The sequence below is a fragment of the Boleophthalmus pectinirostris genome, unplaced genomic scaffold (assembly GCF_026225935.1).
Source record: "Boleophthalmus pectinirostris isolate CB_2022bp ecotype Guang Dong unplaced genomic scaffold, ASM2622593v1 HiC_scaffold_22, whole genome shotgun sequence".
NCBI lineage: Eukaryota > Metazoa > Chordata > Actinopteri > Gobiiformes > Gobiidae > Boleophthalmus > Boleophthalmus pectinirostris.
The window spans coordinates 10,497,157-10,521,230 of record NW_026571190.1 but is presented as its reverse complement, the minus strand read 5'-3'; the positions used below and the strand labels follow the sequence as shown (position 1 = coordinate 10,521,230).

At 37.9% G+C, this 24,074-nt stretch overlaps 1 protein-coding gene across 1 annotated transcript; it reads right to left on the bottom strand.

Annotated features, from left to right (window-relative positions):
- Positions 1 to 8: 8 nt before the first annotated feature.
- Positions 9 to 22,535, bottom strand: zdhhc5a (zinc finger DHHC-type palmitoyltransferase 5a). The gene is given in 13 exon segments (XM_020932924.2): positions 9 to 1,393; positions 2,729 to 3,696; positions 6,084 to 6,141; positions 6,143 to 6,194; positions 6,710 to 6,818; positions 7,521 to 7,647; positions 7,894 to 7,985; positions 8,611 to 8,713; positions 9,599 to 9,771; positions 11,351 to 11,508; positions 12,664 to 12,785; positions 18,397 to 20,151; positions 22,173 to 22,535. Coding segments are annotated over 12 exon segments (2,352 nt in total). The 5' UTR covers positions 18,561 to 20,151; positions 22,173 to 22,535; the 3' UTR covers positions 9 to 1,167.
- Between the last annotated feature and the right edge of the window lie 1,539 nt (positions 22,536 to 24,074).

Genomic DNA, 24,074 nt, shown 5'->3' with positions numbered 1-24,074 from the left:
GCAAAATGTTGATAATTACCAATTTACTGGACAATTTTTTTGCCAAACTATAAACTTGTATTGACAAGGGGGCTGTCAGTTTGTAATTTTGACTTAATCTATAGCAGTTCCTGTTACATTACAAAACAGGGTATGTTTTCAAAAATGGTCTATTCTGCTTCTTGCATAAAATCTCTTCACCTACCTTATATTTCAATAAAAATTCATATAAAACAAATTAAATAAGTGAAATAAAAAAACAACACTTGAATTTCAAGGCAATTGATCAAAGAATTTTCTACAAAAACGCCTTTTCATTTGGACCCAAACAACAACAATAACAAAGAAGAAAAAAATAACAATTTAAAACAAACATTTCTTGTTCATTGAATCATGTTTGTTCAAAATAAAAAGTGGTCCACGTCAGACACAGCGACCTCTAGTGGCTGTGGGTGGTAAGTAACGCATGCTTGCAGTTCAGAGGAATGCCATTCATTTCTTAAAAGAAATTTGACATTTAAAAATGACATAATGCTGTACAAACATATTCACATCTAGGAATCATTTGGGGATTTAAATCAGATCAACCAATGCAATTTAAAAGTTAGATTTTTCTCCCATTTTTTGAGTCGAAAGTGCAGTTTTAAAAAGTAGTTTGTAGAAAGTCCACTGATGAATGTGTGCCAACTCCACATTCCCCCAAAAAATCTTGCTTCTTGTGCATTTTTCCAAACAACACCTTTTAGTTTTTTTTGTATTTTTTTTTCTGGGCAAGACAGCAGCTTTTGTGAAGTAAGAACAACTAGGGCGGCATTACCACGAGTCCATGCAAAACATTGGCATTTTTCAACTATGGGAAGCCCTTAAAACGTTTTTTTGACGATTGGATTCCATAGTATATCATTGTTGTGTAATAAAAATCCAATGACAAAACGAGGTGCCAATAGGAGCTGTTCTAAAAGATACTTTTTGGGTTTAAAGCTCCTAGCAGTGGCAGTGGTCAAACTAAATTCATATTAGACAAAACCATGCAATTGCCATAATCGTAATGACCAGCATGGCTAAAAAATTGTTCAAACCCAATGGAAAAAAGTTGAAATTAAGGTCACGTTGGTCACTTGATATCAGCAGCATTTAAGACTGTCTTTAAGCAACAAAATTCTTCTTCTGTTTTTAAATCCGTAAAATTTAAACAGAAATCTCATAAGTGGTGCCTCCGATTCCCGTGACTTTCTTGACTGTCCCGGCCTGAGGTTTGTGGGTGGGACTTTGGGCCAGTGTCGAGCCGGGATAGGCTACTCCAGGTCGGGCAGAGACGCTGATTGGGTGAGAGGGGGAGGAAGGGGCGGAGCTCGAGGACAGAGCCTGGCCGCCATTGGTCCATCCGAGAGGCTTCATTGGAATCGGCTCATCCCTGGTTTGGTGGATGAAGTAAAAAAAACAAATGAATTTAGATAGAAACACAACAGAGGACAAAAATACACTGCACTACTTTTAATATTGGCCCCATTTGCTATTAAAATGTAGCCAATATTTTGGACTATATGTGCCATCTATTGTATATGGTTACATTTATTCTTTTTGGTTTCAGGCTGACAGTGAAAATGCTCTAATCCTGCTCTAGTCCTGCTCTAGTCTTGCTGTCACTGCTGGAGGTCTCCATAAGTTAGATGGGTCTTGAAATCAAAGAGTTTCCAAAACTCTGAAGAAGCAAAAGTTACCTATGTAGTTTTAAATAAGGTGCCAATATGAATGAAGAGCACAGTTTAATTGCTGTGTCCCTATCAAATAAACAATAAAAGACATTTCTGTGCATCTGTTGGAAATGACAAACATAAATCATATTATGTACTTTTTGGACCTTTTCAATAGAGGTGCTCCGATCAATTGTTCGCCAATCAAGACAAAAATAATGTGGTCGTTAAAGTGAGACATATCGATCAGTAGTACCACATAGGGAATTGATGGGCAGTTTTCTAGATGCCCATCATAGGTAACTGATGGGCATCTAGAGGCACATTATTGGCTTACATTGCCAGCAAAAAATCCCTTGATGATATAACTAGATTTTGCATCACTATATCAAAATCCATGTGATCAGTATCAACTGTGACCAGTATCGGCAGATCAAAAATTCATGGGATCAGAGCATCTCTACTCTTCAGTAAGGATTAATAAAGATAGAACTGTACAGAGAACAGACAAGAGCCAAGTCAGACAAAACATACAACTTAACAAATGCATGCACAATATTTTCTGTACTACATGATACCTCCAATGTTTTGTGCATTTTTAAAATACATTTTGTGTCATTAGACTTAGTGAATAGTTAATGTGTAGTTATTGTCTCATACAGTGTAATATCTATTTAGGTTGAGGTGTTGTGAAATAAAGTCTAACATATATTAACAATGCATTACTCTATTCCTGATAAATTTGACAGCATAAATACATATATTGTGAATATCCAAATATTAAAATTATCCTCCATAAAAAAAATGAAACTAATTCATTCAAACAGAACATGCAGACAACATGTGCAAGTTTAGCATGCCAAAACTGGACAGAGGACGAGCGAAGGGAAGAGAAAGAGGCACTCACAGGAAAGCTTGTTTTGGAGAAGAGGAAGAGGGAGGCAGAGGAGGCAGTCAGGAGGATTCAGGCGAGCAGGAAAATGTAGGAAATTTCAAGATTTTAGCAACAAAAAAAACCAAACATCCCAAAATCCAAATGGGACTTGTATACTCACTTCGAAATTTGTCCTCCTCCTCCTCCCATCCCCCCTGTCCCTCCTGTGTTAGCCGCGTTAGCGCTAGCCGACGCAGATGCCTTCCGCACTAGCCTGTATTGCATTTCAGCTGCAGCGGCGCTGGAATAGGACAGCGATTTACCAAGGGGCGGGGCGTGCGGAGAGCGGGGAGGGTGCGCTGGCGTGCCACTGCCGCTAGGGGGGGTATCTGTAGAGCGGGTGCGGTAGGGGTAGGCGTGGGGGGCAGGAGCGGCGGCAAAACGTGGCGGTCTGTTCGTGGAGTGGTGGTGATGATGATGGTGGTGGTGGTGGTGAAGGTGGTGGGGAGGGGCGGACATGGGAGGAGCGGAGTTATTTGGAGAAATGTCAGGGGCCGACTGTGGTGACGAAGACGTTGAAGAGGAGCGGTGAAGATAGGGAGGAGGGTGATGATGGTGGTGTCCATGGTGATGGTGATGATGCGGTGACTGCATTTCAACCGCTTGCTGAGTGGTTAAAAATGGCGAGGGCCTTCCAGAAGTTGCCGAAATCTCTGCTCTGTCTCCTGCTACAGATGGTGTTGTGGAATTGGGCGCTTGCTTTTCGAATTCATCTGTAGCCAGGTTGTCGTAGGATAGGCTCCCATTGCGCGTCGCTTGGTGAGGTGGTGGTGTCTGATTGGCTAAGCTCTTGAAGCTAGTAGAAGCGGTGGCAGCAGAGCTAGAGGATCGGGAGCTAGCCACAGCGGACAGCACTGTAGCGTCTGAAAACGAAGGATATGAACGCCCGCCCAAAGTGTACCCAGGCATGCCAGAGTCTCTGCCAGTATCACGCCTCTCACCGCCCCCCGAGTTGGTCCCAGGGCGGTCCGACGGTGGGTGGTCCAGGCTGGGTTGGGAGCGGAACCCGGGCTGCTGACTGGACTGGAGCAGGGAGGAGGTGGAGGAGGAGGAGTCACGGGCGCTGCCGACGCTCTCCCCTCGGCTCAGCTGTGAGGTGAGAGGGGAGTGGAGAGGAGACAAGTAGAGAGGAATGGAGGAGAAGAGGAGGGGGAGAAGAGGAGGATAGAGGAGAGGAGACACGTAGAAGAGAGAGAAGAAAGAGCAGAGGAGAGGGGGGAGGAGGGAAGGAGACAAGGAGAGGAGACTGAGATCACAGTGATAGCACAGCCCTCAAACCCAGATGTGCTAATTCCGTCAGTGTGAAGCCCCTGTGAGGATTTTAATTCTGAATTCTTTAATTTGGTGTTTTTGATTAAAGATTTATTATGTAACTTTTCTGGTGGAGGGTCTGCCACCTGCTCATCCTCAGATATTTTTACTTTGCCTGAAATCTTCCACAGTATGATACAAACATATTTATTATTTTTATTTATATATCAATAACAAACAAAGGAATAATTCGCAGTGATCTAATCTGGAACTGGCAGAGTGTGTTTGTCTTGACAATAATAAGTATTGTATTTTTTAGACTTTTTTTCATGGTTTGGGTGGTCCCGCAATTTATAATCCGGTGCGATTTACATATTAAAATTTTCAGATTGACAGCCGCGAAAGGCTCTAGGCTTGTGTGTCAGTATCTAGTACTACTATTACTCCTGTGCCACTGTCACTTCGCTCTACTGCACATTCCTCATGTAGAAAAAGCTGCTGTCTTGCTGCAAATAGTGAAATATTAAGCCAAAAACAGTAATTGAGCAGCAGAAAGAAAGTTCTGAGCAAGTGAGAAACTTGTGAGGGACTGGCAGAAATCGGGGACGGAGAACACAGCTTCACGGCAACCGGAAGAATGCACCATGCAACTTTCCTGGAAGTCACTGGATGAACAGACAAAGCCTGAACTTCAATGACAACAGAAACCATCCTGTCAGGATTCAGAAAGGTCAGAATAATTCTAACTGGAACTGATGCTGAGTCTGACGACAGCTACACAGAAGAGGAAGCAGCGCTCCGTTTACATCATGGATCTATGGTTTATCTCCGGAGAAGTATTACTGATGATGAAGAATTCAATGGATTTAGTGATCTGCAGTGAGATCGTGAATTTGGTAAACTTATGTTCTGTTGTTTATGCTATAATTATCTGAATAACTGTTAATATGTTACGTTAACATATTAACACCTATTCAACTTGTTGTTCTCTGTTGTATTGTTATTATTATAACTTGCCTTTTAAAATTAAATGTTGGTTCCTGGTCTGTGACTTATATATGTTTTTTTCTTCTTCATTTTTTGGCTGGTGCAACCGGAGCGATTTATAGTCTGGAAAATACAGTACGTTTAATGTATTGCCATACTGTGGAAATTTCCAGGTGATGGGCTTATCTGGGGGATGATCCAGCAGAAAGTTAAATAGTGCATCTCGTAAACAATATAGTTAGGTGTGTTTCCATATAAAAAAAAATAATTATACACTTTCTACTGTTAAGTCTCTCCATTGTCCTGGGGCAGACTGCTGGAAATGTGGCAACTGATCTGTGCCACCAATCTCTCTGACCACCATCAGTCACAGTAATAATGTAATTTAATGGAAACACAACTAAGTTTAGTAAAATGTGCCTGAAGTCATACAATGTTCACATTTTGGAGATTATTAAGACAAAACTCACTAGTTCTACAAAGGGATTATTGGGAATATATGGGGATATTTGACAAGGAGTAGTATATTGTGAAAAATGTCTACATCTACAATCACAAAAACAAGGGAGTGAGTAAAAATGTAAATAAATAAAAATCAAAAGGTGGAGACAAAATGCTTCAGCCACTTACTGATACGGATCAACAGAAAGCCACTGAGAAACCAAACCAAGATGGCCGACAGGAAATCAAAAGAAAAAGCATGGACACTTATTAGATTGGACATAAATGTAATAAAAGACAGACACGCGTCAAAGCAAAAGGAAACACAGACACTACAGAGCTAAAGCAGAGGCTACACAGGAGATGTCAGGATTAACTGATAACATAATAACAATTTTATATTTAATTCATAATGGACAAATCGTGTATTAAGAATGATTCAGGCTTAGTAAACACTTAATTAACACCCTAACTCCTAACCTCTTAAGTAGTTACTGAGTCTGAATCATTTTAATAAAATATTTATTCATTATGAATTAAGTGTTTGTTCATGCTTTATTAAGGCTATAGATAGAGGTGTAGTTATAAAAAGTGGTAGCAAATTTACAAGTTTTTAGATGAATTTCTATTAACAAAGATATGACTTTATTTAAAGTTGCACCATAGCATTGTGTTGCAAGGAATGTTCCACTGTATGGTATAAACTTGTGTAAATAAAATTGTGTTTCATCCAAAAAACGTCAGATTATTATTGAACTGTGACATCCCTGTTGTGTAGCTTTAGAGTGGCGCATTACCTGGTTAGCATAAGCGTGTGTTAGCGCTGTGTGGTTCTTCCCAGGGCTGTACGTAGGGTCTGTACTTGTACATGGTGGGAGTGGGAGGAGCTTTGTTCAGGAGGCTGCACTCTGGAGAAAGACACAGGGAAAATCATGCATTAGTCTCATACGGCGGTTCATTTCAACTAACAGTAATGACAAAGGCAACTGATGTCATACCCTAGTCTCATATAGCACGTTTCCAGACGTCACTATACAATTTGCACTCTACTTGATGGTGGTAAGCTTCCTCTGCTAAAGCTGGGGACTTGTATCCGTTTACTTGAGCGTCAATGTCTTGCCCAAAGACACAATGACATTCATTTGTGGCAGCAGGGACCGAATCGCCACCCTGTGGTGGATTTCACTGCTCTACCTACTACTGTTGTCTGGAGTGAAGTGTCTTGCTTAATGACACACCAGTATGCACTAGAGCCAATGCTGCCCCACTGTGGCACCTGGTATTCTCAGCAGTCTCCAGTCCAAGTACCAGGTTCAACCCTGCTTAGCTTCTGAGATTTGAGGCAGTTGGGCACTGACAAGGTAGTGTGTCCATTCATAATGTGACAATTCTTGCTTACGCCGCTTGTCCATAAGAGACCTACCCTCATTGTTTCCGCGGCTGAGGCCTGGGTACCGCAGCTCAGGTTTGGGAGGAGGAGGAGCTTCAGCGTCACATGACTGGGACTCCATCATCTCCAAACTCGACTTACTCTGAAACACACAAAATAACAGTCTGTTACCACAATTCAATGTGTCAATTTTTAAAATGGTTGCATGAGTTTAGTCCAGATGTGAAATGCTGAAAATTAATTGGGATTCATAAACTCCAAAATTTATACCACAAAAAGACAAAAAAAAAAAATCAGGGTCACCAATAATGAAATTATTAAAATAAATTGCAAATAATACATTTTTATACAGATTTAACCTGTATACACCACCTAAAATTTGAAAAGGTTAGCGTTTGCATAAAACTTGTTTTGGCAGAGTGACTCTTGGCTGAATTGTAACTTGCTTAAAGTGCCCATGTTGTGCTATTTTTTGAAATGTTATAATGTTGTTTCCTCATCAAAAACATACCTGGAGTAGTGTTTTGTTTTATTCGTACATGTTTAACACATAAATCCTGTATATTTAGGCTGAGTTCTTCTCTCAAACTGAAAACACGCTGTTCCACCTTGTGTGAATGACACAAATCACAAATCCAGGTATGTTTTTGATGAGGTAACAATGTTAAAACATGACTTAAAGCTCACAAGAATCCATTTTGTCTAATATAGGACCTTTAAATACCTGCTGCCATATGATCTCATGTAAATGTAAAAGGAGAAGATTTGAATGTGGGTCTGATAAGTCCATTTACACTATTTGTTAATCAAAGCACTGCTCTTTTATCACGTTTATGGTCCTCACCCTGTGCAGCTCTCCCTGGATCCCATTGTCCAGGATCTTAGCCGCCAGCTGAGCCTCTGTGAGCTGGGGTCTTAAGAATGGAGGCTGCACACATACGCTTTGTACAACCTTTTTTCTCCCCAAATATCTGCAGAAAAGAGTAATATTTGTTATTCATGATTATTCATTTGTTGTCATGATTTCAAAAGTCTTATTTATGGACTTTAACAGTGTATCAGGTGGTAAGCTGATGGGGTTAAATGCATTGTTTTAATAAAGTGAAATAATATTATGTAAAAGATGACAAATTGCTTTTAGGAATTGCATAAATTAAGCTATAGTTGTTTAGTATCATTATCTTATTTTCTTCCTCACATTGAAAAAGTAGAAGTACCTGGGAGCTTGTGAGCTGCAAAGAACATGAGATACGTTCTTGAAGCAGCCGTTTGTGAAAGGGTTAACTCCTCCTCTGAACTTCCCCGTGACCTAGAGCACATAGAAAAAAAGATAGTTGATATTTAAAGGTGCATTGTGTAACTTTTCTGATGGAGGGTCTGTCAAAAGCTTTTCCCAATGGAGATGTTACTGCTTTCTCTGGAATGTTTCACAGTAAACCTTTCTATCTCGGAGACAAAGTTATATGTCAGATTTGCGGAGAGGCAACCCCTCTCACAGTCAGAATGCCCGTTTTTCTAAGCATTTTTGAGCTATAAAACCATCTCTAATTGAATAAATGTAAAATAAAGCTGTTCCATGCCATCCTGTAGTACATTCCAGGCAGAGCAGTGACATCTCCATATAAAGAAGCAAGTGACAGACCCCCAACTAGAAAGTTACACAGTGCATTTTTAAAGAAGACTCACTGTGCTTGTCTACTATAGTATAATCTAGTTTGGTTCATGCTTTCTTCCATTTAGAAATACCCCAATATGCCCTTTTTCAATTTCAGCAAGCACTAGTATTAACTTTAATATTACACGATGACTCAATCCATTTATTTTTGATTCATGATTCCTGTTGTTGCATGTCTAGAGTTTGGCAAGAACAGGCTGCATTGGAAATAACTTTCAGGCATTAAACTACAAATAAGTAAGCAAATAAATGATCTTACCTGTTCATTGGTGGTCCTCCCTCGGGCCACTAGAACTATGTGAAACCCAGTGAGTCCAGCCACAGGGATAAAAAACAGACCAGCCACGCACATCACAGCCAAACTGAGAACTGGGGTCAAGGAGAAACTTTGTATACAGAAAAAAAACTCAAATGTTACACAAAGAATTCACATACAAATACAAATGGCCAAGCATGTTAATTCTTATTCACTGATCATTTATATACTGTACATAAGATTTTTATTTTAAATGTCAGAAACAAGACCCATTTGTGTCTCTACATACAAGGTAAACATGTCTGAATCACAAATTGCTTTTACTGATAACAATTACAACGCAGCTTGTATAATTATGCCTTATCTGACACCATTGCCTTTGCTCTTATTTTTGCTACTTATTTAGATTTATTTTATATATTATATTTTTTTCTTTGCTATTATATTATATTGTGATGTGTGAGCTTCTGTGTTCAAGTATTTTCCCTTGTGGGATCATTAAAGATTGCCCAAGTCCAAGTTATATTAGCTTTTAGGGCTCAGTCCTTATAGTGTGTACATTTTCTTTGCAAAACTGGGGAGATTTGGGATATTTTTGTTAAGATAAGATTTGAACTGTAGAGGGTTGAATAACTAACTTCTGTGGCTAATTAATGCTTCAGTCTGCAATCTATTTGTTGCAGCTCAGGCCTTTTGAATGATATTGTCTATTTAAAAATGATGTACTAGGATTATCTTGCATTACTGTTATTGTGTCAGTGACAGGAAGTATTTTCAATATTATCTCTGTAGCAAAATACCACGCTTCAAAATTAGTCATCGTGACAGATCTACATATACTGACAGTGAGTAAAACTTATGTGTAGGTTAAGGCATTGGCAACTTAGGTTCAGTTGTGATTGTAACATCTTAGTACAATAAGATGGCAGCCGGCTACATCAAACTGAGTGAGTGTGATAATTTAGCATTGCAGCTTGTTTGAGAAGAATACGTGACGATGGCATGTAGTCGGTCAATGTTCTGTCGATGGTACATGATGAAGAGGAGCCCAAACCCAAACACGGCCATGATGTGAGCCGTGAGGGAGAGGAGGAAGAGAAAGAAGTATCTGTAGTTCCTCCGACCAATGCAGTTATTCACCCATGGACAGTGGTGGTCGAACTCCTGAAATGGAACACATGTAAGAATTTAAATTGCATTTTTTCCCAATATCCACGCTCACTGTAGTGGAAATTATGCTAATTTTTATTTATTTTACTTTTGTCCACATCATTTTTGACAAGATTAACAAAACTAAAACTGAAACATTCAAAAGTTTCAACCACATTTGATCCTTTAACCCTCTGCATGTGATATGGCGCTTTATGATTGAAATTACATACAAAAGTCCTTACATTTTGTATGTGCTCATTCCTTCAGTAGTTTGTTCAGCTTCGGTTTGTTGACAAAATGGTCACCATTATTACCACACTTCTACCATTGTTTCAAATAGAAGAACCTTCTGCCAATTCACATAAACTTCAGTATTTTACATGTGGTTAGTGATTATCCATCAGTTACTTTTTATATACTACATACTAGGGGTGGGCGATATCGATATTTTAAATATATCGAGAGTTTTTAAACTCGATATGAATTCTGACATATCGTATATATATCGATATAATGCTTAGATTCAATTCTGATTTCGCCGCTTCGCTTGTTTACCTTCTCTCTCGTCGCCTCCGCCTCCCTGATTTTGTTCGCTCGTGTCTCCTTCACTTGTCACTACCACCGTGAACACCGAAAGTTGGTGCCAGTGAAAAGCTTCAAGCACTACGAACCTTTTCCACCATTTACAGACAAAACCATCAGCAGCACATCCTCATATTCCACCGAGTCGCATCCTTCAGCCCGAAAGAAGCTAAACGAGCTGAGCTGCAGGAGAAGTGCGCTGTTTATGCAAATGAGCCATGCGCTTAAGTTTCGTTTCTGTAAAATGTAAACACACGTGCGCAAAACTGCATTAAACACATTATTATCTCAAACGAGCTGATGTGGCTCTACAGTCCTTATGCTTTATATATTGTAAAGTTTAGCAATGTAAAGTTTATTTATGCAGAAGATTTTAATGAATAGTCTGCTGCAGTGTCACTTGTACAATAGTGTTTGGAAACGTTGGGTTTGATCTGCAGTGGATTGTGGGAAACCTCAGAGCTCCTTCTGCTGGTGAGGAACATGGATCTGTTAAAATAAGGAACATCCTGAACTTCCTCTGCTAAAGGAGCTCGTGGTTCTGGTTCTGGTCTGGATAAGAGAGTTAATGCAAAGATGAGCTTGTGTTGAGTTGTTTTATTTATGAATGAAAAAAATAAAATATGTTTTATTTATTTTATTTTACAGTTAAATTATTATTTATGTAATTAGGTTTTTTTGTAATCGTAAATGTTCCTATATGAACTGCCGACCTCTTACACTTCAATAAAAAAAAAAAAGAAAAGGACCTTGTTGTATTTGGCAGATTTGTTTTTGCAGTTTTCAGTTTTAGGGGGTTATTTTTTCTTGAACATATATCGAGATATATATCGTATATCGAGATATAGCAAAATATATTGAGATATATTTTTTGATCCATATCGCCCAGCCCTACTACATACTATGCAAAGCTAAATTTATAAATAAAGAAACATACTTGTCTTTTAGGAATTTTAGGAAAACTTGGCAAATTTCCTAACACCCATAACCCCACTGAAAGAGCGTGTACCTCGACACAGTTGTCACAGACGGAGCAGTGGGAGCAGCGTGGTGGTCTGTAGAAGCGACATGTGGAGCACCACTTCATTCGAACCTGGATCCCTCTGATCTCCACTGTCTTATACAGAGGAGCGCGGAAGTCATCATCTTTATCTTCATCCTCCTCCGCTACAGACAGAGACCACAGGACAGAGAGATCAATACAATAAGACATTTGGGATGGGAATTGCAGGGTCATTCACGATACAATACTCTATACATGGCTCACGATATGATATTTTCATGATATGGCGATACATGTGATAATCGATATATTGTTCTTGATCTTTTGCAATATATCACTATTTTTATGAAAGAAAGAAACCCAAAACATGTTACAGGTCTCCAAGAGTTGATAGTCAAGGTCAGTTAAATACAATCAATCAACAAACCTGCCCAGGGACTACAGGTGGAAATTAGCACTGATACTACAACCTGGTGTACAATGCATCTCTCCTGTTAAAGTAAATGCAAAAATTGTGCATTGTCCCTGCCTAAAATAAATAAATAAATAAATAAAAATAAATAAATAAACATTTCTTTGTTAAAGCACAACTTGTGCGAAGTCAGTATAGACTAACATAACCATTACAACAGTGAATGTCAAGTGCACTGCATAAACGACTTTCGTTTCTCTGAACAAACATCAAAATTGTAATACTGTCACAAAATAATTTAGATACCAAAAAATACTCTTGGTGATATATCGATACAGCAGCACACAATAATGACACTGTATCACCAAATTTAGTATCTCTATATATCAATATATTAATATTTTAGCACACCCCTATCATACAGAGGAGAGTGAAAGTCATCATACTTGTCCTGGTCCTTCTCAGAAAGGCAAAAGAAACAACACAGAGGAGAGTTCTGTTCATTACAGTTCTATGTTTGTTTTATGAATACTGAAACTTCTTTTTTTTGTAATTTAAAATGACATTACCGGTAAGCTGTTATTATACCACTATATGATCAAACCCCCTTGTGGATATTATATGGTTTCAGACGTGGATATAAAAAACCCACAAAAGTTTCAAGAGTGGTCTTATCTAAGCATCCCAGGTTAAAGTTCAAGGGCTACACATAACAATAATACAAATAAAATGGTAATAAAGAAATCTGCAAAGAAATATGCAAGTGGAACAACCAAACTAACCCAAAATTAATTATTTGATCAAGTCAAATATATTATACTGCACACACTGACTTAAATCACTATGGAACTTTTGCAGGACAAGTGTAGGTCCCAAGCCCAAACCCAAATCTGTGAAAGACACTGACCTCTGGGGAAGATGCCGGGGTCCATGAATGTGGCCATACAGAAATTGGCCAGAACAAACAGGAAGATGATGCCATTGTAGATTGGCACGGCAACAGAAAACCGCTCTGACAGCCACGGACACCTGGAACAACAGATATAAAAACATTTAATGCAAATTATTAAATTATTTAAAGGTGCACCATGTAACTTTTCTGATTTAGGGACTGTCACATGCTTGTATCTACGGGTTATCACTTTGCCTGAAATGTTGGCATTAAAGTAATCTCCATGGAGACCAGCAGGTGACAACATCTAGCCAAGTTAAAGGCAAGCCGACAAATAGCAAGACAGTATGCTTTTCAAGATAATTTTAGCTACAAAAACACCAATAAGTAAATAATGCAAGATGGGCAAATTGAATGTCATACTGTGGAACATTACAAGGCGAACTAGCAATAACCTGTCAATGGAAATTATATTTCGACAGGTTTTATGGCTAATATCACTGTAATTACAGGGTCTATTGCATTGCACAAAAGGTCAAAGTCTTCTCTGTCTGCATAAATAAACAAAAGTTTTTTACTGGTTCCAGAAAGTGGTGTCATTATTCAACCCCAAAGACATGATTAATGTCAAAAGAAAGGACTTTAAGACAAAGATTAATAGGGAAACTTTGTGAAACAATACATATTGACTTCACAAAAGGATTGGTTAATCTTTGGTTTATTGAAAGATAAGTCAACTAATTATTGTGACAGGCCTAGTCGTAGCTGTAGAACCTGTTGGACATACTGGTTCTGAGATGTTGATTCAAAAACATAGTAGGGAAGGGAAGTGGGAAATAAAGAGCCAAAAGGTGTCAGTCGTGTTCTCAGTGAAAGTTTCACACTTGTGGAACTCTTTGCCACTGGAGCTGACGTCACAGTCAGACTAAGACTTTACTCCACAAAACTCAAAAACTGGCTTGAGGAAAATCAACAGTGTGAACACTAAACTGCCCTGGGATGTAAAGTGGACAGACGTGGAAAATTCCTTCCATGTGTGTTTTATTTATGCCTTTCACTAGAGATAGACTGATATATCAGCTGGCCGATATTTGCCTTTTTTTGCGTATCAGCTATCGGCATTCAAACGTCATGAGAGGCCGATATATTGTTTATGCTAACCAGATGCATAATAAATCTGACTACAGTTTTAACACTTTACTACGAAGAGAATGATGTGCAAAATGAGACTACACTGCCTTCTTATCCATTTTGTAGTAAAACAGAGCTATATACATTTGTAAAAATGTATTTATATAATTTGACAAAAATAATCAGAAACTGCCTCACATATCAGCCAAATGAAATCAGCCGTGAAAAAACCCATATCAATCAATCTATACTTTTCACTAACTAACGCCTTCTTTCCTAAATCCTTTTAAATGCCTAACCAGGGGCGAGGGCTTTAAATTAGCCTCTAGCCAGAACGCTTGTGTACATGAATATTGGTTACCTATTTGGAAGCAACGTTTAACTGTATTTGTCCCTGTCAAATAAGCCAATAAATAAAAATTGTGCCTCTTGAATAGAGCTTCTAAAATCATCAATGATCATTTTGGGTCTTTTTACTAGAGAGACCTACACAGCCAACTGTCAGTGGATTGCCATGAAGAAGAAATTAATATTGAAAAAAAAAATCAAAATAAAAAAAAATAAAAAAAATCCTGTTTGATACTTAAAGAAAAATACTGTGATGCATTTGTTATCCTTGTTTTGGTGTGAAATGCGTGTGATAGTGACAGACTCATACAGTGTTGAGGCTTCAGGGAGTGACAGATGTGGCCTATTTTCTCTGCTTTAATCCAGCTCCGGCATCAGACCCCACAACACAAGCTGATTACACAGCACATATGCACCACGCACATTTACAAACATTACAAACAAATATCATAAGGGTCTGAGGTTATTAAAAATGGAGCTATATGTGAAATTGTTATAATAAAATGAAAAGTGTATTAAAAGGTTCTAATGAGCAAGGACAGGAACAAATACTCAAATGTAGTTTTAGACTTATTATACACAATTATTAGAAATATTTTAATCCAGTTTTACTAATAATACTTAAATAAAAAAAAAAATATTTATATGGTGCTTTTCAATAAAACGCACTATAATAAATAAATACCTAAAATCTATTTGTTTTTATGAATGATATGATTGGATGGGTGGAAGCCAACTCCAATTGCAAACCAATTCTACCTGCGGGTATAAATAAAGTTACCTGAACCAGAACTTTTCAGGACTAGTATTGTCATGGTACTAAAATTTCAAAGTGGATTTTGATACTAAGAAATAGACTCGACAGTCGACCACAATGAAAAAAATGCTCTATCTTTAGATGACAAAATATGATTTTCAACATCAAACTACAGTACCGGTACTTTAATATTACTATGTGGTGTTATAGCTATGCAATCCCTCAGCTGTCCAGGTGTATACTAGTCTATGTGCTCTCTATTCAGGAAAGGTTCATTTCTGTGCCATGAATGTGACTTTTGGCATTATATTAAAATGAGTATCTAGTTTCAATACTAGTTTTTGTATCCATTAGTATTTAATTTTTTATACTTTTCACAACCCTATAGAACTACTTTGTCGTTTGTAGTGTCAGTCTCCCTCCACTTTTCTCTCTTTTCCCCTTTCTCTCTCTTCTCTCCTCTATCTCCCACTCCCTCCCTTTCTCTTCTTCCCACGATCCTTTGCGTCCCCACAGAGAGGTGTCAGTGAGATCAGTGATGACAGCCTGATACAGCAGTGACTCAACAAGACAAAGACAGGACCTGACAGGAGGACAGGGGTCTCAGAAGCAGCTACAACTGGAAATGTACTAAATGTTTAGATGGGTTGCAACTTACGATTCTTTTAGTAGTCAGCTAGTCAGTCATACTCACTTTTTTTTTTTTTCCCACTAGTCAGATTATTTCTATTTGATTTTCAAAACATGTCATTGACCAAATAAAGGTTCAACTATGGTGACTGAAGGCTTCTGGATAAAGAGAATATTATATATTTATATTTATTATATATTTTTGTTAAACAACTAAATCTGTGATTCTGAGGACCCCCTCAAAAATGAGACATCTCAAGGGGCTTATCCTCCAAACAAATACATTAATAATAATTAGAGCACGACCGATATATCGGTTGGCCGATGTTATCGGCCGATATGGCCGCCTGCTTGCTGATAGGGGCCGGTATTTCACGTGGGCATGTGATACGTCGTTAAAAATCTTAGACTCGCTACATTCTGTTCATTTAATCCAATTTACAGACAGATAAATATCCTAATATGTGGCTCCACATCAGTATTTATCTATAGAGTCATTTGTCTGTGTGTGTGTCGTACTGTCCCTGAACACACCACAGAGTCACTCACGTGTGTTTGTTTACACGCGCAGACATAGATCCAAGCATTGAGATTATTTTCTTTTTACGGACAATCGGTTTGAGTCTGGATTAAAAGGACATTTATTAGTGCAGACTTGTGATGTGAGGAGAAGCCTGTGTGAGTGGTGAGTGTTGGAAATATGTCGACTTTTAAGCTAGTTTTGGTCATTTGTTATGGGTTAGCTGCTGTAGCTCCCACACATAAACAGGCTGTTTGCTATTGGTCTATTGTAAACTGACTACATTGGCCGTATATTTGTTACTGGACCTGCACTGATATGTAAATGAGCTGTGAATAGACGTGTGAATTATGACATTTGCGCATATAATTAATTACCGCGGTGCGCACGTATTTACGGCTAGTTTCTTTACTAGTTATGGGTCGGTCGTGAACGAAATGGCTCTTAGAGCCGGCTCTTTGACGCGAACAACGGGAGCCTGATCCTTATTGGGAGCTGTGTTTTCTCTTTCTCTCACTTGTTTTCTCTTCAGGCCGTGTGCAGACTCGTGGTTTGACAGCGGCAGCGGCTGAAAATGAAACTTTGAGAAATTTGCGTGTACATAGGATAAAAAAAAAAGAGCATATTTGGCTGTAGTTTAGCATAAAATAAATAAACCAGGACTAATTTTGGGCACGAGATAGAGACCGAGTCCCGACACTTAGTCCTGGTTCAGTTTTGGTTTAGTCCTGTTTTACACGTGGTCTAAATCTGTTTTAGTCCTGGTTTAGTCCTTTTTCAGTCCTGGTTTAGACCTGGTTCAGTCCTACTTTAGACGTGCTTTAGACCTGCTTGCAACAAAACAATCTGAAGAGCCACTTGGGAGCCAAAAGAACCAGCAGCATTTAGTGAACCGAGCCAAAAGAGCCAGTTCTCTAAAAAGAACTGGAATACCCACCACTAGTGTCTAGAATGTGATGAAAAAATGCCATTAAGCTAACCTACTGTCTGTAAATATGATGTAAAGAGGCAGAATAACAATAAATATTGCCTAAATAAACCCAATTTAAAATCCACCAGAGCCAAACCTAAGTTTTTGGTTTCAACATTTACAGTGTATTTTTACATCACTAAATATATCGACGATTATATTGGCTATCGGCAGCTCCAACTCCCATTATATCGGTTTCATATTGGCCACAGCAAAATCCATATCGGTCGGGCTCTAATAATAATGCCACTGTTTGTAATAAAACAGTCTTTTCTTATGTGTTTTTGAGCCTATACAGTTCAGATGATGATTGTGATTATCAAAATACGACTACAATACATCTTTATAGTTGACATAGTCATGATTAGACTATTAATCATTGCAGCCCTAGTGTTAACACAGTTTTACTCAAGGGTTTGAACTTCAACCTGTTTGTGTAAGCACCATTTTGCACTTTTCACCGTTCAGAATATACTGTAGAATATAAATTTTTCATCCCTCTTGAATTCAAGAATTTAAAAAGGTTTGATGGTCAACTTCCAAATATTTTTTTAAACTTCATTCATGGACCTGGGTATTGATCCTCCCACCTTTGTAAAAGGCCGTTATTCTATTGTCCCATGATGTGTTCAATACACCACACTACACATTACCTCGCACATTAGTCTTTCATAGGCCTTTTAAAAGACACTAAAATGGCTTTAAAACTACATGCATTATTCATTAACTCCCCATTCAGAGGTGACTCAAAGCTGGTGTGAATTCTTGTTCAGCCACCTCCAAATCACACACCGCATTCATATAATAGGCAAATAAGGTTTTGCCCAAGGACACAATAAAAGATGGCTATATCTTGGCCTGATTTCATGGCCATAGTGAATATTACAAACATACATTAAGCTTTTAACCATGTTATATTGTTTCCCCTTTATCAAATACATATGAGGAATTTTATTATGCTTCATTCACACTTGGTTTATGAATCCATCAATCCAAAACCTTTTTCTCTGAGCACTTAAATTCTGTCAGTTTTGTTGAGTCATAGGGTAAAAGACAGAGTTCTCCTGCAGAGTTTTTTAAGCCCATGAACCATCACCAGACTATGGTCTATGGTCAAATTATGATCACAACAAACACATGGCCCTGTTAATATAGCATTCCATGAGAATTAGTTTACTTTCTGATTGGTCGTTCTTGTTGTTGACAGCAGAAGCCTAAATAACTAATTTGAAACAGGGGTGAGGTATATTTTCCGAATGTAGACATTATTTTAAGTGAGAAAATTTGAACTACTTTATAAGGGGATAAAAATGTGTTTAAAAGAGAATTAAAGCCATTAAATAATAGATAATTTTGATACTTTTAAAGAACACTTAATACATGAAGACTTACGTGAAGCAGAAGAACAGTGTGGTGGATCCGACTAGGAAGAATGTTGCCGCAGAGACAGGGACATAGCGCGAGGGTCGGAGGGGTCTGGGCGCTGGGACTCCAGTGTGAGGAAGGGGGGAGGAGGACGGACCACGCCCCCCTTTACTACTGCCTCCTCCGGGCATCACGTCCTCACTGAACCTGGGAGGGGGCTGGAGCTATGGTGGTGGGCTAGATGTCATTCACAACAAAACAGGTGAGGGGCAAACATGGCTGCAGGGAATTGGGGCAAAAAATTTGAAAAATTCTCATCCAATACAAAATGGAAGAAAAATATGATTGGTAATAAAAAAAATTAAAATAATAAAATGATAATAATATATTGCTGCTACAAATAATGAAAGAATGTTCACAAATGGGTTTTGCAAATGCAAAAGAAAAAATATAAAAATAAAAACTAGGCCAATGGAAAGACTGTACACAAAATGTGTACAAAAAATATGAAGTGAAAAAAATGTTTAAAAGTTGGCTTGCCTAAAACTACAATGTGTTGGTGGTATTTTGAAAACAATATACAAATAAGAACAAAAATATAGTTATGAGTGGCAAACAGCACTGCTAAATTTGGAGGTTGTCAAGGAAATGTGCCAAAAAGGATATAAACTGATCCTAAAAGTATTACAAATAAAACTGAGTATAGAGTAGTAGTTACACAATTTAAAGACGTTGGTGACGTTTTTCTTGCTTAAAACTGTTTAAAAGTGGCTTGACAAGTTACTACCGCTTTGAAACTCGGGTGTGGCAAGGAACTGATATGAAAGCAAGATAAGGTTCAAGAATAATTGCTTAGTCAATTATCTTAGTTGAAGTTAATTTGTAAAGATCTAATAAAAAAATAAAAATAACCCTTTCGGCAAGTATTTTTCAAATTACGGGATGTTAATGGTCTTATTGTATTGCACACTTCATGGGGAATGAACAAGCAGCAAAAACACAAAAAAGTAAGTTGAAAGTAGCAAAACAAATTTATAACAAATTAATATTTTTTTCTGTTTAAATGCAGCCTTCAGCAGTGAATATATGTGGCAAAATAATAAAAAATAAGTCCTTAGTTGAAAATATCGGTACAACTTTTGCAGTCCCGAATTCGTATTAAAAACAGCAGTCTTTGAACGGGCCAGTGGAGCAGCCTAGTTTTCCTGCGAGGAGACATGCCTATACTTTGCAGGTGGATTGCTTACACCACCTCTCCTCCACCCTCCAAAATAATGTGCTTGTTTTGACAGTGCAAACAGCAGTAGATGATAGTGGTGCCTTCATTTTCCAAAACATCTGTGAGAAAATCCATTAGTGTCCATGTAAATAATAAATATTTCAAGATCAAGTTTGAAGTTCGTAGAAAGTTCAAATGGCTCACAACTTGTTTCAGTGTTAGCCGTCTATGTGTAGTGGCAAATGCTATTTACATTAGCCACTGAGCTACATTTCTCTCCATATTTCCCTCCAGGGAAAGTCTTGGTTTTACTGCCCAGGTCGGAGCACTCAGGCTTGGATAACACCCAGCCACAGCGGTCCCTTAAGAGTCCATCTCTCTGGAGGAAAGTCCCAAAGTTCATAAGTGATAAACAACTTAAATTTAAAAAAAAGTTTGTCTTGATTTGTGGATTTTAATCCAGACTTTTCAGAGGGAACTGTAAAGCAGGATTTTAGCAGGTGATGGTAGTCTGCAGTCCGTGTATCCAATTGATATCCAGTCTGAAGAAGGAATGGTTAGACCTTAAAAAAAAGAGAGAGAAAAGAAATGATCACATTATGAAAAAAATTACAACCTGAATTATTAACCTGAATTTAAATCTCCAAAAACCTGAACATTCTACACTATTAACTGACAGTTGAATCATTACATTACAGCTATAGTAGTTGGTTATTGCCACACATTATGACATGTTCCGCTCCTGGTGTTGCTAAACCCTTAGGCCCTAACATCTGAAAATGATCATGTGATGTTTGTCTGGTCAAATAGATTCTTCCTCCTTTTGATTCTCATGTTTGCTGGGATAGGCTCCAATCCACAGCAATGGAAACAACTGCAGGGCAAGCTACTAAAAGACAGATTTTGTCACACACCTAGTTAACAGACATTTACAGTTATGTACTTCATAATAAAAAGTTAAGTACTGTTATTACTGTGCAGTTCCAGTATTTCCCACAGACTGTAGACAATATGATGGCACAATCCATATTTGATTAATTTTGCTTATTACAAGTTTGAGGAAAATGTAACTTAATGTAGTTTAAACAGCACAGTTGTCCCTTTTTATGCTATAAGATGCAAGAGTAATTTGTTTGTGAAATCAATTTTATTCAGTGTTCAAATTAATCATTTTGTCTTCAACATGTCTTCGCTTAGTGGGAAACAAACAATTGTAAGCTACAGATTACACATCAAATAAAAAATAATTCAAGATGCACTAACTTGTCTGCATGGAGATGTTCCACAGTATGGCACTACACATTACCCAAGTACAGTTGTTTTAGGCAATAAAAGCACATGTAAGAAAGTAAGGTTATATTGTGGAACATTTTAGGAGCATATTAAAAATATACTGTGACTGATTTGTTAGTGCTATAAGATTTTTAATAAAAAAAATAGACACTTAACAGTTTAGTCTATTGTTAAATTGGTATAGCACTTTTGTGGCTATAGTCAAACAATATCTTACAATGACAATACTGAGTGATGAAACCACACTATATTGAGAACAAATTGTCCAAAAAATCTTGTTCCTCTTTTAATGCATGTAGCTGTCCTCTTCATATATGCTAGTACTAGAATTATGCAAAATGGACAAAACGACTATCCCCTTACATAGCCAACAAAAATTAAATGTAACAAACTTATGTATTTAGAAATGTTTCATACCAATATTGATAATTTACTGTCTTATGAGTGTGCATTGTAATCTACAAATGCTCAAATCCCCAGACACAATAGCCCTCCATTGAAAAAGGCAGCAGCTTCCCCCGTATCTTTGGGTGTGTTTGGCCCGCTGCAGTGCATCCAGCGCCGGGTAAAGAAAGAGCATTAGCCACTCTTCCGCTGCTAGTCTACAGGGCATCCTCCGCCCTCCATTGAGTGTTTGCACTTTCGTTTTAATCCAGGGCTTGTCCTTAAATGCTTTGGTAGTTTAAAAGGAATAACTGAATTAAATAGAATGACACGCTAATGCCAAATGAAAGGCTGGATACGCGCTATGTTTGACAGCTTGGTGGCAGATAAAACATGACCATTTTCCATATTATGTTCATATACATTAACATGTTTATTTTTAAAATGTAACTCACAATATTGCATTTACGCGTGCACTTTCATAGGATGCCGTGCCAAATAGCTTAAGATAGCAAATGTTATCGCTGCAACACGCATTTTGTGTCTATCTTGCCAATGTACTGGGCATCACAGGGTGGGGGACACAAGGAAGTGGGTGGGTAAACCAAATCAACCAGTGCAATTGCTATAATTAATTTAGGTTTAATTACAAGTTCTCGGATCAAAAAATAGGGCGTAGTGAGTAGAGATGCGCTTGGATAAATGTCATTACGCTTAATATTGACAAGCATATAATACAGGTTAGATAAAAATACACAGTTTAAACTATTAAATGTACTTGCATACGCTAAGAAATGGTATAATGTGGTATAATATGACACTTAAGGTTTACTTTCCAGTGTGGGGTTTAACGTTAGCTTCTGTGATCAGATCCTTAGCTCTGGCTAATTGCTAACATCCATTTTACCTTGTGTCTGTGCATCCGTGTCCAAAAACAAAGCGATAGAGACGCGCAGGTAAAGGATGATTGCTTCAGGCGTAAAGGGACAACGCCTCGCATCCGAAATCCACCAGAAAGAAGCGGTGCCAAGGTCCTCTCCACAAGCTACACAGCGCCAATGCTAATTTTCATTTCAAGCGCAGGTAGCACCAGCCATTTAAACAGCCATATCTTTGTTGTTGTTAAAATCCCCTGTGTTGCGGGTGATCTAATAATGCAGAAGTCTGTAATCCCGTGACATCCAGGTACTTTCCGTGTCCGTAGTGTCTGTGGTTAGGAGAATCCCAGAGGCCGCCGACATATTTGCTAGTAACAAAACTCGGATAGCGCAACCTCCAAGTTACGGCAGCCTAGAACGCAGCTGATTGGACGAAGCAAACGTCATTCAATCAATTTAAGAAACTGATTGGTCAATAAGCTCTTTATCCCTCCTTTCATGGGTAAGCGTTTTAATTACAGGAAATAGTGTTTTAAAATGTTTTAATAACATTTTCTATATTTACATACAAAAAACATAAAGACTGATATTATTCAAATAAGATTATACTTATTACTATTTAACACGCACTTCTGGAAAAAGGGTCCATCTGAATTAAATAAATACATTCAAATAATAGCCAGCATATAAAATAATAATATTGAAGACAGCATTTATTTATTCTATTTGGGTTGGAGTCGCACAGTTGGTAGAGTGTTTGAATCCCACTCTCATCATAAACATGACTGGTTGAGCAGTCAGGTCCACTGACAGCTGGACCTGACCACAGGTTGGGGGTGCAATTCCAGCTCCCACATATAAATGCTGTCGTTGGCAATACACTTACCCTCCTAGCCCTTATGTGTGTATACACTGGTGTATGAAAGGGTGTGTGAATGGGTGAGTGGTTCCTTGATCTAAAGAGCTTTGAGTGCCTTAAAGGTGGAAAAGTGCAATATAAAAATGTGACCATTTACCACTTAATGTACCATATTCATTCTAAAACTAATTCATATATAATAATTAATATATTAAAAACTGACCAAATATTTGTCTACACTTGTTGACTGATATGATAATAAGATAATCCCTGATGGTAATATAATTTATTGTTACTAAGCATTGGCTTGCACATAAGCTGTTTCTGACATGAGGTTTTAATCCTTAATGCGACCCACCGACACACTAACGTATGCTGGCTCTGAACAGCTCAGAACAGGGCTACAGTCATTTAAAGAATCCTTTATATCTTACCCTATAGACTTGATATAACATGCACTGACTACTACTACTACTGTTTTGCTAAAGCTGATGCCTTTATGAAACATGCTATTTATTTTTATGCTTACATCTATTTGATCAGTTAATATTTTACCATTATTATTTTTTATTGTTTTATATTGCACTATACCGCCAAAGCATCATCCTAGTTTGTGAATTGTGTTCACTGACATTGGTAATAAAACTTTTGTTTGATTCCCTCTCAAATAAATAAATACAGTAAATGCTACCTTTAAAATACTGTTAGTTTCCATAGGGTACTGTTGTTGTAACATATTATTGCAACTATTAAAATATACAGCTTCTAGGTCTACTACTTATACTACTACAATACTACAAAGTACTCTAGCTATTTACAGCTACAACCTACTGTAAATGTCTGAAAACAATGTCTACTGTCATTCACCCTCTGCTGCCCAACTGACTCAAAAGGGAAGATTAAAATTGTGGCAGTGGTCAAAGGGTTAAACCACTCAATCAACTCTTCATCCTCTGCAGCACAAACAAAAAGCCCACACACAAATACAGCAGGCTAACGACACAGTGTGCACTCTGCAGCTGGCACCACACAAGCTAAAGAGGCAATCTCCACTCAACAATAGATTATTTTA